General features: G+C 30.2%; 1 protein-coding gene across 7 annotated transcripts in view; it reads right to left on the bottom strand.

The window, feature by feature from the left end:
• The window catches only part of LOC134707680 (uncharacterized), a 65,682-nt gene extending 50,669 nt beyond the window's left edge, over positions 1-15,013 (bottom strand). For all 7 annotated transcript variants that reach the window (XM_063567667.1, XM_063567668.1, XM_063567669.1 and 4 more), the window contains exons 1-2: positions 14,614-15,013; positions 303-489 (exon numbers count right to left, since the gene is read on the bottom strand). In XM_063567667.1, the coding sequence (XP_063423737.1) occupies positions 303-489; positions 14,614-14,816 (390 nt within the window). In that variant the 5' untranslated portion in view covers positions 14,817-15,013. The remainder of the gene's footprint in view (positions 1-302; positions 490-14,613) is intronic.
• Positions 15,014-15,019: the final 6 nt, after the last annotated feature.

Raw genomic sequence — 15,019 nt, 5'->3', positions numbered from 1 at the left:
TAGTTGGAGTGCGGTATCATTTATGTATATCCCATACCTCCTTTGATCAAAATGCCTCTTTTTTAATTATATGTTCATGTATTTTATAAATGATTTTACCATCATTATGATAGCATCAAACAGATTAGTACATGTACACTAGAAATCAGTAGATCATTCTATTTTTAAATCTATAGTATCTGAGATCATATAATTACCTCATGCAGAAATCAAAATAAAAATGCACATGTTTCGTATCTCTATAAAAGTAGAATTTTCAAATGAAAAAGTATGTAATGTTGTGACTATATAATACTACCTACCAAAGTTCCCATAGTTCCAGCAGCATTCATCACACTCTCAGAATCATCAAAGCCTAACATATTTGTCAGGTCAGGTAATATTCTTCTACTTTCGGCATGAGGACTTTTGGATAGACCCAAAATTCTGTAGCATCCCAGCTCAGATTCAGCCAAAGTTCCAATAATGTAGGCTGCATTTCCAGCAACTCTGTTGATAAACAAAAAATTCTTATATAAATATGCAAAAAAATATATAAAAAGTTTCATTAATCAAATCCTGTAGTTCTTGACTGTTCAAAGATTTGAAAGGGAGATAACTATAACCAAACTATACATTTTCCTCAGAATTTTATGAACATCTGCTGATAGAAACTTCAACATTGTATGAACATTGATGACAGAAGTTGAATTTACAGAAATAAGTCGAGGGACATTTTTAAATATTGACTGAAGATTTGAGTAAAAGTGAAATCCTAATGCAATAGTGACATTAGTAATATTATATATAGGCAGCTTAGGCCACTAATGATTTAATAATGTCTGCTTTCAATTCAACATTTGACAAATAGAGACATCAGTAAGAATATTTTATGAGTATTGTGTTAGAATAAAGATAGCAGTTATTTGTTGGAAGCATGCAATGATTTCATGCATTTACAGCATCAATTCAGAATGAACTCTCAAACATCCGAAGTCCTCAGTATAAAATTATTTAAAAAAAGTACATAAGAGACACTTGGTATTTACCCCCAGGAAATGAATCCTCTGCATTTGTTATGTAGGATTACAAAACAAACTCAATTTATTATATCAAAGCGATATGCTCTTAAGACCCATAATTGATCACCTTGTAAACATATGCCATTTTCCTATTTATCATTACCTTAATGGCAAAGTTTGCTTATTTGAAGTATTAATTTAGTGGCCTTCATGTGATCTTTATTGTTTTTGTTGCTGATGACTTCGGACAGGTATTGAGAAGAAGCACAAACAACTTACTAAATTAACTGAGGATCATTCAGCCTATAAAGTTGTTTTAAATGGGTCCTCATGTTTTTTTTTTATAATGTTAATGAGGACATAAGAATAAAATTAAATGCCAAGTGAATGCAATTGGCAGTGATGGCAATTGGCTGGCAATTAGCTTTTTATGTTAAAATCAATGTATCCAGAATCTTGTTTCTGAAATCATCTACTTTGTGTACAGATTAAAATGCCTTAAACTTCAATTATCTCCCCTGTTTCTAAGGAAAACACCAATTTAAGACATTGATTTTAAAAGGATATTGAAAAACAATCTTCACCTCATGCTACACGTTCCTGTTATTAAAGCAACATTAAAATACAATTCCAAAAACAGGTTAATTGCCTTTTAAATGTCTTATAATGTTTAAGTCACGAATGAATATATATATACATAAAAAATTGGAAAAATGCAAGAATTTCAAAGGAGTAGGTCCGGTAAGGACTCATTTTGGCCTCAAATTTCAGTTTCATCTGACGAAAGATTTTGACCACTTTTTAAACACTTAAGTGTCTATTTCACTTGATTCAATTAGTTTTTGTGAAAGATTTTAACTAATTAAGTCATTAAAAACAATCCGATTCAAGCTCAAATATGAAAAATCTCTCAAATATGCCAAAAAAAGTCACTTTTCAGATGGTTTTTGTCAAAAATGAAAGTGGCCGCATCCGTGTTCATCCACAACCTTTGTATATGTTATGTATTATTATAAAATACAACTTACATTTCAATATTAAGGATGAACACGAATGCGGCCACTTTCATTTTACACGAAAACCGTCTAAAATTTAACTAAAATGATTGAATTTTGCAGATTTCAGTAATTTAGCATGACTTGATGGTGCTACAACCCGATATATGTGGACTGTATTGTCAAAAACAGCCCATATTTATGTAGCAGAAGCATTCAACTATCCAATAAATAACTAAAAGTTTACATTTTAACAATTTTGTAAAACTGCCATATTTTGGGGCCAAAAAGGGGTCTTACAGGACCTACTCCTTTGCAGTGGTACTGACAACTATTGGATATTTTATTTTCTTGAACAAGTTATCTGAAAGAAATATATTTTGAACATTGTCATTTATCAAAATAAATTTCAAACTAATCCAACAGTTCAATGTTTCCCTTTGTAAAATTTAACATAGTTTTCAAGGACTTTACATCAAAACTTGTTTTCTATGCTTAAATCCATGCCAAGAAGACTTTAAAGTTTAAAGATATCAGACTTGAAAAAAATTCAGGGTCAATTGTGTAAGTTATGCAAACTTATTTAGAGAAAAATTAAATGTAAATTATGCTAATTTTGTGGGAGGCTGTTTATATACTTTTTGAAAATCATGGATAAGCAAATTTGACAACTTTTAAATTAAATTATATATAGCTACTTGAACTCTCAATCTCTGATATTGCATTTATCTTAATCATTACAACTGCAAATTGGAAAGCACAAATTCATGGAGAGAGACTATTAATAAAACAAAATCCTCTCTATTTCATACAGAAAGCAATTTAAGTGGATTATTGATAAAAAGCTTCATGAGAACTATTACTTACCGAGACCTTATTGTAAGAAAAAAATAATAATTGTAATGATTATTGTCAAACTTTGAATTGGGAGGTTTAAATTTTTATGCACTGAACTTTTCATTATTCTGATAAATGAAACTTGAGTATATTTGAAAGTTAAAAATAATGTTCAATTATTTGCATCAAAGGTTACGACAAATTTCATTAAGATTTCTCAAATTTCTGTTCACATGAGATTAAAATGTACAAAAGGTTTATGTACTGTTGGTAAAAACACCTGCTTATAAGAACTGAAATGAACAATGTTTCTGAAACTTAGAAGATCAAGTAATCTGAGAGTGGCTTAGGATTCTTCTCAAGCAATGTGTGGGCACTTAAATAGTGTACATGTCATCTTTTAAATCTAATCAAGCAATAGCTATTACTGAATGCACTATAACTGGAGAAATATTATAAGTTGAACCTGATTTGTGGATATGTAAAACCAAGAAATAAGATGCTAAGTATTGTATTTGGAGTAAAACACAAAAAAACTATAGAAATAACAAATCAGGCATTTCTGTCTAAAATGTGTGTTACCATGGTTACAGTGCAAATAAAAAATTAACATATTAATTTTTGGAATGGTAACAACTGGACTCTTCAAAATAGAGCAATTTACGGTTATAAATATTTGTGATATTATTCCTAGGTTTCCATTTTCAGTTCATCATTTTCTGGTTGCAATGGTAAATTGGGCAGCTTAGGTGGGTTACTATTTATGTGGATACTTCAAATTCTGTTAGGCAATTATGGCAAAATTGCAGGGGCAATCAAAACTATAGCTTTTAGTCCCTCTTCTTAAGACAGCTGTTCTAAGTTGCTCTTTCAAATAACTGTAATACTGGCCACTGGATATTGCCAGTCAATCTTTTATGAGTATTATTTCCATGTGGCTATGATTTAAATACTATTTCATGTATGTTTTCAATAACATTTATATAAATCAATTCACCACACAATAAAATGCTAACTTCATTATTTAACAGCGGTCATATTTAGCTTAGTTGAATCAGTGTATATAGAGGGTTAAAACTAGAACTTTCCCTATGTAAAGTATAAATAAAAATAGCCTGAAAACAATCCTTTTGTCATTAAACTCGTTATTTACGTATTTGTTCTTGACCAGGGTTGGTGACACTTCCGTTTTAACTTTTATTAAAGTTCATAAATCTTTTTACTGAAAATTAAACTATTCATAGACCATAATTTAATCCTCATAAGTATTTTTCTTAATCATTACAAACAATATTAATATATACTGATAATCCTTTCACTTGTTTGTAGAATTAGCAGACCAGAATAAACATACATGTACAAACAATTAAACAATTAAACAATCCAGACATCTCCTTACTTTTTGTATAAATAGCCAAGAACGGTTTAGTGTCTTTTTAAAAATATCAGCTGTATTTGTACAAGGCTAAAAACAGGAGTAATGCAAGCTTCAGCGAGCTATAACTTCTGTTTCGACTTTCGAGCCCTGACAGTAAAAATACAGCTGATATTTAAAGACACCAAACAATTATTGTCTTTATCCTGCAATTAAAATTATACTTATTTTTTCCATTCTAATTGTTGATTTTGTTTTTGCAAGAAATTGACATGACTAAAATGCAGAGCGCAATGAGGACCTCCAAATTGAACTGTGATGTAAATAGTACCATTGCTTGCAACAGAAGTAGAATACCAGGAGACTATTTATGTCTAGAATATGTATATCACTTTAATTACTGTGACTTGACTAATAGTGTTGCTCTCCAACTGTTGCAACTTATTTAAATTTTTGACCAAATTGCAATTTATTTTATAAAACCAAACTGTAATGAAAAAAAAAAACTCCTTGAGTTTATATATTTTTTTTTTTTATTTCAAATAATCTCCCTTTCATTAATCATTTAATCTTAAGTTACCATAACAGTTACTTTGAGTGTGATTTATCCTGAATTATGTAATAATCTCTCCTTAACTACTTTAAACACACATTATGACATGCTTCAAGACTTAACTTATATATCTCTCCCTATGACATTTTTACTTAGAAACTATATTGTATTTTAACCTTCGTTGGCATCAATTGGTGATTTGATGGTAGCAAATTAAATTTAGGAGCAAAGTGTTAGCAGTGCCAGTAAAAGGGTATTTGCAACCATCAAATCACAAGTTCTTGCCCTCAAAGCTTAAAATACAAAATTGCTATCTTCATTCTAATGAAACTGACAGAAAACAACCTCAAATCATATATTTAAAATCTGTCATTGGAATCCTGATGACATATTGGATGTTTCAAACATATCTTGTATCCATATCTAATCTCTGACTGATAATTTTAAAAAGACATCCGATTTAGGTGGTTTTTAACTACCTGCCACTCAACCCTTTTGTCTAGGAATTTTTCATATAACTAAGGTATTTAAATCAATAGATCAAAATTGGACCAAAAATAAAACCTACAGAAGTTTTAGGACTACAAATATAGATTTCAATGGTCAATTCACTTTACATTAACCATTTTATTTTTTCTAGAAATTGAGTTAAAAAAAAAATTACAAAAAAACCCCAATATATAAACAAGAGGCTGTCACAACGACAGCAAACCGGATTTATTAACATTTGTTTGCGTCCTGGCAATATCACAGACCCATTACTGATGAATGGTGAAAGTGAAAATCGTCAATATCAAATTTGACCTCCATTTTTTCATCAGTATCAACATATTAAAATTTGAAAAGCTTAGATTGAAATTGTCCATGAGTAAATGCAACCACGTGAATGGAAACTCCATTTTACCATCTTTCAGGAACCATAACTCCTGAACAGTAAAAGTCAAAATCGTCATTGTTGAACTTGACCTCTATTTTGTCATCAGTAACAACATATAAAAATTTCAAAAGCTTTGGTTGAATGGTTCGTGAGAAAATGCACAGACAAAACTGGAAACACCATTTTTCAATCTTTCAAGAACCATAACTCCTGAACGGTAAAAGTCAAAATTGACATTATTTAACTTGACCTCCATTTTGTCATCAGTAACAACTTTAAAATTTGGGAAGCTTTCGTAGAACAGTTCATGCGTAAATGCACGGACACGACTGGAAACGCCATTTTTCAATCTTTCAAGAACCATAACTCCTGAACAGTAAAAGTCAAAATTGTCATTATTGAACTTGACCTCCATTTTGTCATCAGTAACAACATATTAAAATTTGGGAAGCTTTGGTAGAACAGTTCATGCGAAAATACACGGACACGACTGGAAACTCCATTTTTCAATCTTTCAAGAACCATAACTTTCTTTCAAGAACCATAACTCCTGAACGGTAAAAGTCAAAATCCCTATTATTGAAATTGACCTTTATTTAGTTGTCAGTAACAACATATTAAAATTTTAAAAGCTTTGGTTGAACAGTTCATGAGTTAATGCACAGACAACATTTGATTGCCGCCCTCCCTACCGCCCCCTGTACATCCCCAAATCAATTATCGACATTTTTGTCACAAAAAAACATGAGAAAATGCTGTTTTTAAGACTTGAAGCAATCTTAAAAAATTTGGGATTTTAAGATTTTGTTTTGTACCAAAGATCATATTTAAAGACAAAAGTTATTATATATGTTGAATAATAAAAATTATATTGACAATAATAATGTCACTCATGTCAGCACAACCACTACAGCCAGTACATGTTCTACCCAGAGCATTTAAGCACTGTGGTACCCTGGTGTTACACTTTCTACCATAGTTCTATCTTGAATGATTTTATAATAGAATGTTTAGGGCACGGTGCAATATTTTTTGGGAAAACAGTGTTATTTTAATTTCCATGGTGCTATTTGAAAATTTGGGGAGAACACTGCTATCATAATACCACAAAAATCTGTAAATACTGCATTGTATAAAGTCATACACATCAAAACAGTATCTTTAAACATTTCAACATTATGATGATCTCTCAAACTGAAATCAAACAGTTTTATATGCAAAGCAATCTGTTTAAAATTATGTATTCAGTATTTTGTCAAAGAACTAAAGGTTACGTATATATTCAAAGTCATTTCTATGACATTGAATTAAACATGCATAAAATTCGCTGGGCCAACCAAATTAGGTTTAACTTATGATCACTAGCATTGTTCCTTTGACATCAGTTTTCACACAAAATTATCAGTCTGAAAGCCGATGTTAGTTTTGAAATGAAAAGCAAATTAAGGCCACATTTGATTCCAACAATAATTCCAATTGAATATATATCTACTTAAATCTATAAAGTGATCTGTCTAAATGCCAATAATCACCCATTTAAAATTCTAAACATCTTTAACGCAAATATTCAATTCTGCATTTCCAAATATTTAAATAGCATATTGATAGTACGCTGTTAAAAAAGCATTCTCAGTTCAATAGAAAATTTGGTTTGATACATGCAACAGTCATTAACGTTTAAAAGGATTTGTAACATACAAAAAATCATTTACATTTGTTCAATATGTTTTAAGTACCACAACTTTAAATTAATTATGGGTGGTTTTAAATGAAATAAATTTTACACATTATTCACATATATATTGTATTCATTGTTACAACATACACATGACATGCAAAGTGCAGCAATTTATAACAGCTATAAATGCTATATGTATTTGTTAATTCAGAATTGCCTGATGTAATCATGTAATCCTGTACATGTTTTTTTCTTCACAGAAACATATCCATGTTTGGTTATTGTCTACAATAAAATTATTGTAAGAGTTGATTATGGTCAGTAGCTGTACTTTAAACCTAGTTTTTTAAGTATAATTTCTTTAAATTTAGGGTCAAGGTCAGAGAAACACTTCCAGAAAAAAATGGCACCCTTAATTAATTCTATACACTTAAATGTCTCAATAATTAGATAGTTGATCTTTAATGTATTGATTTTAATTATATTATCTAAGAAACAGATTAAAGAAATGAATGTTGATTGTTGACCTGTGAACCAAAAATATGAAGTAAAGTCAAGGTTAGAAATGTTAGATGAACCCTGCCAGACAGACCTGAACACTTTACAAAATGGAGAAGGTCCGGTTAGGACCGATTTTGGCCTCGAATTTCAGGTTCATCTGACAAAAGATTTTAACCACTTTTTAAACACTTAAGTGTCTATTTCATATGAATCAGTTAGTTTATATGAGAGATTTGAACTGATTTAGTCATTAAAAACCATCGGATTCAAGCTCAAATATGAAAAATCTACCAAAATGCAGAAAAAATGTCACTTTTCAGATGGTTTTTGTCAAAAATGAAAGTGGCCGCATCTGTGTTAATCCTCAACCTTTATATATGTTATGTATTATCATAAAATACAACTTACATTTCAATGTAAAGGATGAACACGAATGCAGCCACTTTCGTTTTACACGAAAACCGTCTAAAATTTAACTAAAATGCTAAAATTGTGAAGATTTCAGTAATTTAGCATGACTTTATGGTGCTAGTACCCGATATATGTGCATTGTATTGTCAAAAACAGATCATGTTTAAGTAGATGAAGCATTCTACTGTCCAATAAATAACTAAAAGTTTATATTTTAACAATTTTGTAAAACTGCTATATTTTTAGGGCCAAATAGGGGTCTTACTGGAACTACCCCTTTAGTAATAGATATCAGCCATGTAGTTGTGAGAAAAATAAAGAAACTGAAGAAGGCCAAAGGCCTAAACTTCTGTAAAATTGGTTTTATATTACAATAATAATAAAAATTTAATACACAAAATATAGTAGATTTACAGCCATGTTATAGTGAAATGAAACTTAGGTCAGAGTTATTGAAAAGTAGTGGTCGAACTGTCCTAGGGATTTTGGAGTAGGGGCATTAAGGTCTAGTTTTGGCCCAAGAAAATAAAATGTTTGATAACTATTTCAAAGTGGCACATAATGTTTAGAAATGCATAGGGTCAAGAAATATAAATGAAAAACATGAAGATTTTTATCTGATGACGTCACAATTACGTCATAATATGTACTGGTTTCACAAAAACGATGAAAAATACAGAATTTATGCAGTTTTCTGACTTTATTTCCGTTGTGGAAACATCCTGCGCAGCCGAGAAACAACAAAATAATTTAACAAAAGCTTTATTATAATTATTGGCATTATTTCACCAAATATAAAGTTGTTTCTTGGGTGCGCACATACTTTTGCAGTCTAAAATATACTTAAAATTTGATGAAAAAACAAGGAAAATCACGAAATTTAACAAAATATGCAAATAAGGTTATGATTTGTTGCCATGGTAACTTGTTCGATGTCAAATTTGTTTTGTTTTTCTTAGTACGTTATACCTTAGACAAGTTTTCAGTAATTTAAGAATATGTATGATAACTTTAAAATTTGCAGTAATTTTTGGGCCAAATAAGGGCCTTATTGCCCCTACTCCTTTGCAAAGGACCAGCACAACTTTACTTTTTTGCAAAAAAAATATAGTGAGGACCACCATATCTTTCTCAAGGACCACCAGGAAAAAAAGATTTTAAGAACTCTTGAGGAAGGAGATATACTTAACTTACAATCATTACATACACCAAATATAGTTAACCTTCAAAATGTACTGCTAACAGTATCTGAAAAAAGGAGTCAGGACCTAATCATGAAAAACTCTTGTTGATCACAAATGAAATGATGTAATAGTCAGCTAAACCTTGTCTAATGTACATGTATATCTACCAAGATTCTACATACCAAAAAATAATTGTCCTAGAACCAAAACATGTAATAATGGAAAAAATAACTTGACAAAAATATATTCAGTTTCTTTTAGCAGTCAATTAACCATACAAAATGGGGTCAAGGATACTAAAATTGCCAGATGGAAACTTCTCAACAAAAAAGGAATGATTGTATAAACTGTAAAGTATTATGGGTACATGTTCAGGTGTTCTATATAGTGCCTACTGAAATATAAAGCCTGATCAACATTCATATGCCTTATTACAATCTGCTTGAAGAAGAGACAAATTGGACATCGTAAGAAGAATTGTGGAAACATTTGTTACATTTCAAGAGAAATCAAAGTACAAAAAAAAGGTAGCTGCATGACCAACACTTCTACATGTATGTAATCTCTCTCCAATTTAAAAAAATGAAAAATTTAAAGGTGTATGTATGTACTGGGTGAATGCCTTCCATATCTGAAGAATCCCTCTACAAGGGTACAGTGGCATTCATGAACACACCATATCGATCAGGATTAATGGAGATGTGTCTCTCAAACGTATATTTATATGACAATTATTTTTACAAGGACAAGGAGTATGATAAAAATTATGGTTGATGTACATGTATTGTATGTATATTGCATTTCTTTTTTTAAAACTTAGAGAAATGAGAAACATGTCCAAACATTATGAATAAGTTTATTCAATGTATGATTAAAAGAATCAATTTCAATTGTGAAATACGACAGTTCACTATTAATGATATTTTTGCACCATATTAAGCATTTAAAATAAATCAAACTTCACGCAGCTATAGTATTATTTCTCATTTGCATCATATATTGAATTTCGATATCAAATAAGAAATGCATTTTTAAAATCCTTGAATGTAATGAAATAACAACACTCTAGATAAAAGGGTTTGATTTCATACAGATATCTATAGATTATAGCTAAAAATAGGACTTTGTTTATAAAAATAAGGATTAAAGCCGATTTTCTCTTGCAGACTGTATACTTAACTGATCAATAATTTAAAGAAATCTGTCAACAGAGTTAAAATGAATAGCATTACTTCAAACTTCGGTAGTTTTATTGTTCCCACAAGCTAATTGATTTCACTTGTAAGACCGAACAAAGACGCACAGTAAACCGTGTCAGATTTGAAGATAATATTGTATGTTTATAGCATGACTTTTCCAATATACAATCACATAAAAACAGTATGAGCTGATTATATCAGTTTTCTAAATAAACGATTGAATTTGATCGACTTTTTTGTGTGCTGATATGCTAAAGTTCTATAAACAATCTTAATTTTAGCTCAATAAGATTTGAAAGATTATTCTGCACTTTTAACAATGCATATTAAATCATATTATAAAGCATAACTTATAACATGTATAAAGTTACATTGAAATATTCTGATATCTTAAATGACAGTTGTACTTTCCTCGGTACTAACATGACTAAACACATTTTTAACATATTGTCAGAGGTATGAAATGATTTTGTTCCGAATTTTTGACAAACAAAATACAAATTTATTCATCAAAAAAACATTTTTTATATTGACCTTGACTCCTGCATTGTCATGACAATTATTCCAGATTATAAATCATAGCACATGTGCTCCTTAGACAAAAAGTTGTAAATTCATGCTACACACACCTTAATTAAAGACATGTATGTTACCCTCTTAACTGATTCATGGCATTATTTTGTTTTGTAAAGTCTTTGGGGTTTAGTGAAAATAAACAGGATTACCTTTTTTGTTAGGTTATTAGTGGAATAGCATATTGTAAGGCAAAAAATTTCATTAATAGAATAGAATATACCACAGATATACAATGTATATATAATAATATATGGATGTTAATATATCATATCAACACATTTTTTTGTCAAATTAATACATTAGAATGAAATATATGATAGTACTTAGCAACTCAAGACCATATCTCTTATTAAAAAAATAAATAGGGCAACATTTCATGTGTTCATATTCATAAAAAAAGAATTTGTTGATAGCAGTTTTTGCAATAAAATTAGAAAATGAATAGCCAGAGTCGTTTGAATAAGACACATATATCTTAAGGCACAATACATGTACATGTATGGGAAAAAATTGAAACAAATATAATTAAAAAAATTTGTTCAACATAAAAACGTTTATAATTTTTTTTTAGTGGAGATCTCAATTGTTAAAAGTTTAAACATCATCATCACTGTTAAACATGTATAAATAACCACAAATAAGTGATTGATATATATAATAAAACAATATTTCTTTTTTAAGCAAATAACTTAGTTTGAACCTAATCAAAGTTTGAGCCTAAACAAATAGTTCACAGAGACCTTGCTGCTTAGAAGTAATTGTAATCAGCCTGCACAGAAATGAGAACCAGTATTAAATTATGTAAGTTTGTCTTCAGGTGATTCAGTTCAAAGTAATGTAGCTGGCAAATGCATTTATGCCATTAAGTACATGTATGTGCCATATTCTAATATGACGTCCTTATTACGCTTTGTAAACACAGCCGTGTTCTAATTCAAATAGAACATGGGCTGCACGTGATTGACGTCACAATTGAAATTGCAACGTCAGATAAATTTTGAACAACGCCAGAGATCATAAATGGACATTTTTGTTGGTGTTGCTCGCTAGGAAATTAAATAAAAACATCCTAAAAGTAAGTTTAAATGCTTCTGTTCTTTTTTTATTGATAAACTGCTGATTTCCTATAACGTTTTTGGCTCATGAATCAAAATGGTGACATTCCGAGCGTCTACTATAGGTCCGCTTCGAAGTGAAAGAGTTCAAATATTCCTATTAGAATCGAAATAATTCTATCCTGCCATGCTCTATGCTCATTTTAACATGGGTAGGCATTATATTTGTAAACATTTAATACCTCGCTAACGCTCGGTATTAAGATATTAACAAATATATATAATGCCTACCCATGTTAAAATGAGCATAGAGCATGGCAGGATAGAATTATTTCTTAAACAATATCAATATTCATCAATAACATTTCAACAAATACAATTATCTAATGTATGCTCATCGATATTTAATTATGATAAATTTTTATTATCAAATGTTACATTACAAATGATAAAATTCATGTTAAACATGTTAAACATACATTGTACTATTCTATAAAACTAAAACTAAACAAACCTTTGAGCATGTTTAGTTAAAAGCAAAGTGAGCCAAGTCACAATACAAATATATAAATATATGTATATATATGTATCTAATAAATATTGAATCTCTACCAAAACAAAAATCAATTTTGACATTTTGTACAACATGTAAATGTGACAATAATACTGATGATAGAAGAGCAAACAATGATATATTTTACTATTCAAAATGATACCCTGAGGCATCAGCTCAAACTGTTCGTAATAGGCTAAGAGAGGCTTAATTGTTAGGGATGAATTACATGTACATGACCTCCAGTAGTAGAATCCTTTCTTAAACATTAACAACGCCATAGCAATGTACATACATGTACAATGTAGAAGAGATAAATTAGAACTTACAGACACGAAATAAATGTTATGCAGATGCATGTGTGCATCAATGTCAACCGGTGGTGGTGGTGGGATTGTTTGGGCAGGAATCACTGGATGCAGACTGAATGAGTTTATCAACAGAAATCTAACTGGAGTTCGTTATCGTAACAAAATTCTCTCTCCAATTGTACAACCATTTATTGCAAGGCATGAAAATTGGCTTACATTGTACCTCTCAACAGGACAATGCTATGTGCCATGAAGTGGCAAGTGTATGCACACAATATCTTCAGGAGAATAACATTGACATTCATCCATTGCAAGATTTAATTATCACAAGATCTCCATTCACCACCCACTGGACATTTAACAAATAAGTTGAAAAACATTTTTCCAGATACATATTTGATAATATCAGCTACCAGAGTCAGTCAACTAGCTAAGAGCTGCTTTTCTTGAAGAGTGAAATGACATTCCACAAGCATTTATTCAACGCTGATTTGGATCAATGTATCATATATATGCAAAGATTGCATGCTGTTATCTGATATCATGGTTTATATCAAATGTAAGAGGTGGTCATATGTGTTTAATATTAACCCTTCAAATGTTGGTTTCCACAACAATATAACATCTTCAAATAGCATGAACAGTCTGTGCAATTAGAAAAATTAATTGTGATCTGCTTTGTTTGTTAAGTTTGTATGCTTTTTGTTATATCATTTTAGGAATACTTAACTAAAATAAATATGTTAAAAATAAAGTAAATATTTTGGATAAAATATTGGTATTGTATTTTTGTTTGTTTGTGGCTATAGTAATATATCATATTTATTCTGGACAAAAGGTCAAACTTTAACAACAATGTTTAATTGATGTGCAAATATTTTCAGACCTATTCCAACACACATTTATGGTAATATGGGAAGTCGTCAATTATGGTACAAAACTGATTAAAAAAAAATATAAATAAATATATAAATCAATCTACATTTGCACAATGTACAAATGCACTCAGAATAACTGAATTGTTCAACTTTTTAACCTAAATTCCTGCACCTGTGCAGAAATCTGATTCTGTATTATTTAGCATGGGAATTGAGCAAAATGATATGAAGACTAACTTTATATGAGGGTGGTAATGAGGGTACATTCATGACAAATCATGTTAAAAATTCTTGCCAAATATGATGTCATGTTAACGGCAATTTTTGGTGCATGATGATAAAATATGCACTTTCTTTTAGACGACAAATCACATTATTTTTTTTCTCCAACAATAACAATAACGATAATAACTTGAGACCTCTAACGAATCACGATAAGGATAATTTGATGAATCACGGTAACATGTTAATCAATTTGACGCTATAAACGGTCCCAAAAAATGGTTGTTTGACATCTGACTGTAATGTTAAAGGGCATTACAACACTCTTATATCAGTAAGCAAATCATTAAAAATACATTTTATTTTAGCTTTACTTCGGAAAATAAAAAATATGTCTACATATTTACCTTGGACTCTCACTGCCAAGTAGTTTTGCAAGACCCCACAAAAAATCCTCTGCACCAGAATGGCTTAGAAATGTTGTTATTGTAGCCTCTTTTTCGGCATGGAGATCATCAACAAAAAATTCCAAAGATTGATGAGATCTTTTATCTGCATGTATTAATGCTGGGAAATAATCCTCTTTTGACCAGTTGCAAGAATTCTTCATTTTTCAGTTATTTACTCCTCGACAGGCCAATTTTGTCAGTGACCTTTGATACTATAATTACATTTTAAATGTTTCATTTCAGAGTACGTTATGACTTATTCTTTAAGTTTGATAACATCACTAATAATGGGCAATAAAAGTTTCCACATGACTTACTCCCCTCCATGTTGTTTACGGGTAACTACCGAATGCCTCTCGCGGGG

This window comes from Mytilus trossulus, chromosome 2 (assembly GCF_036588685.1).
Source record: "Mytilus trossulus isolate FHL-02 chromosome 2, PNRI_Mtr1.1.1.hap1, whole genome shotgun sequence".
Classification (NCBI taxonomy): domain Eukaryota; kingdom Metazoa; phylum Mollusca; class Bivalvia; order Mytilida; family Mytilidae; genus Mytilus; species Mytilus trossulus.
The sequence above is the reverse complement of the archived record's forward strand: the minus strand, read 5'-3'. Positions and strand labels throughout refer to the sequence as shown.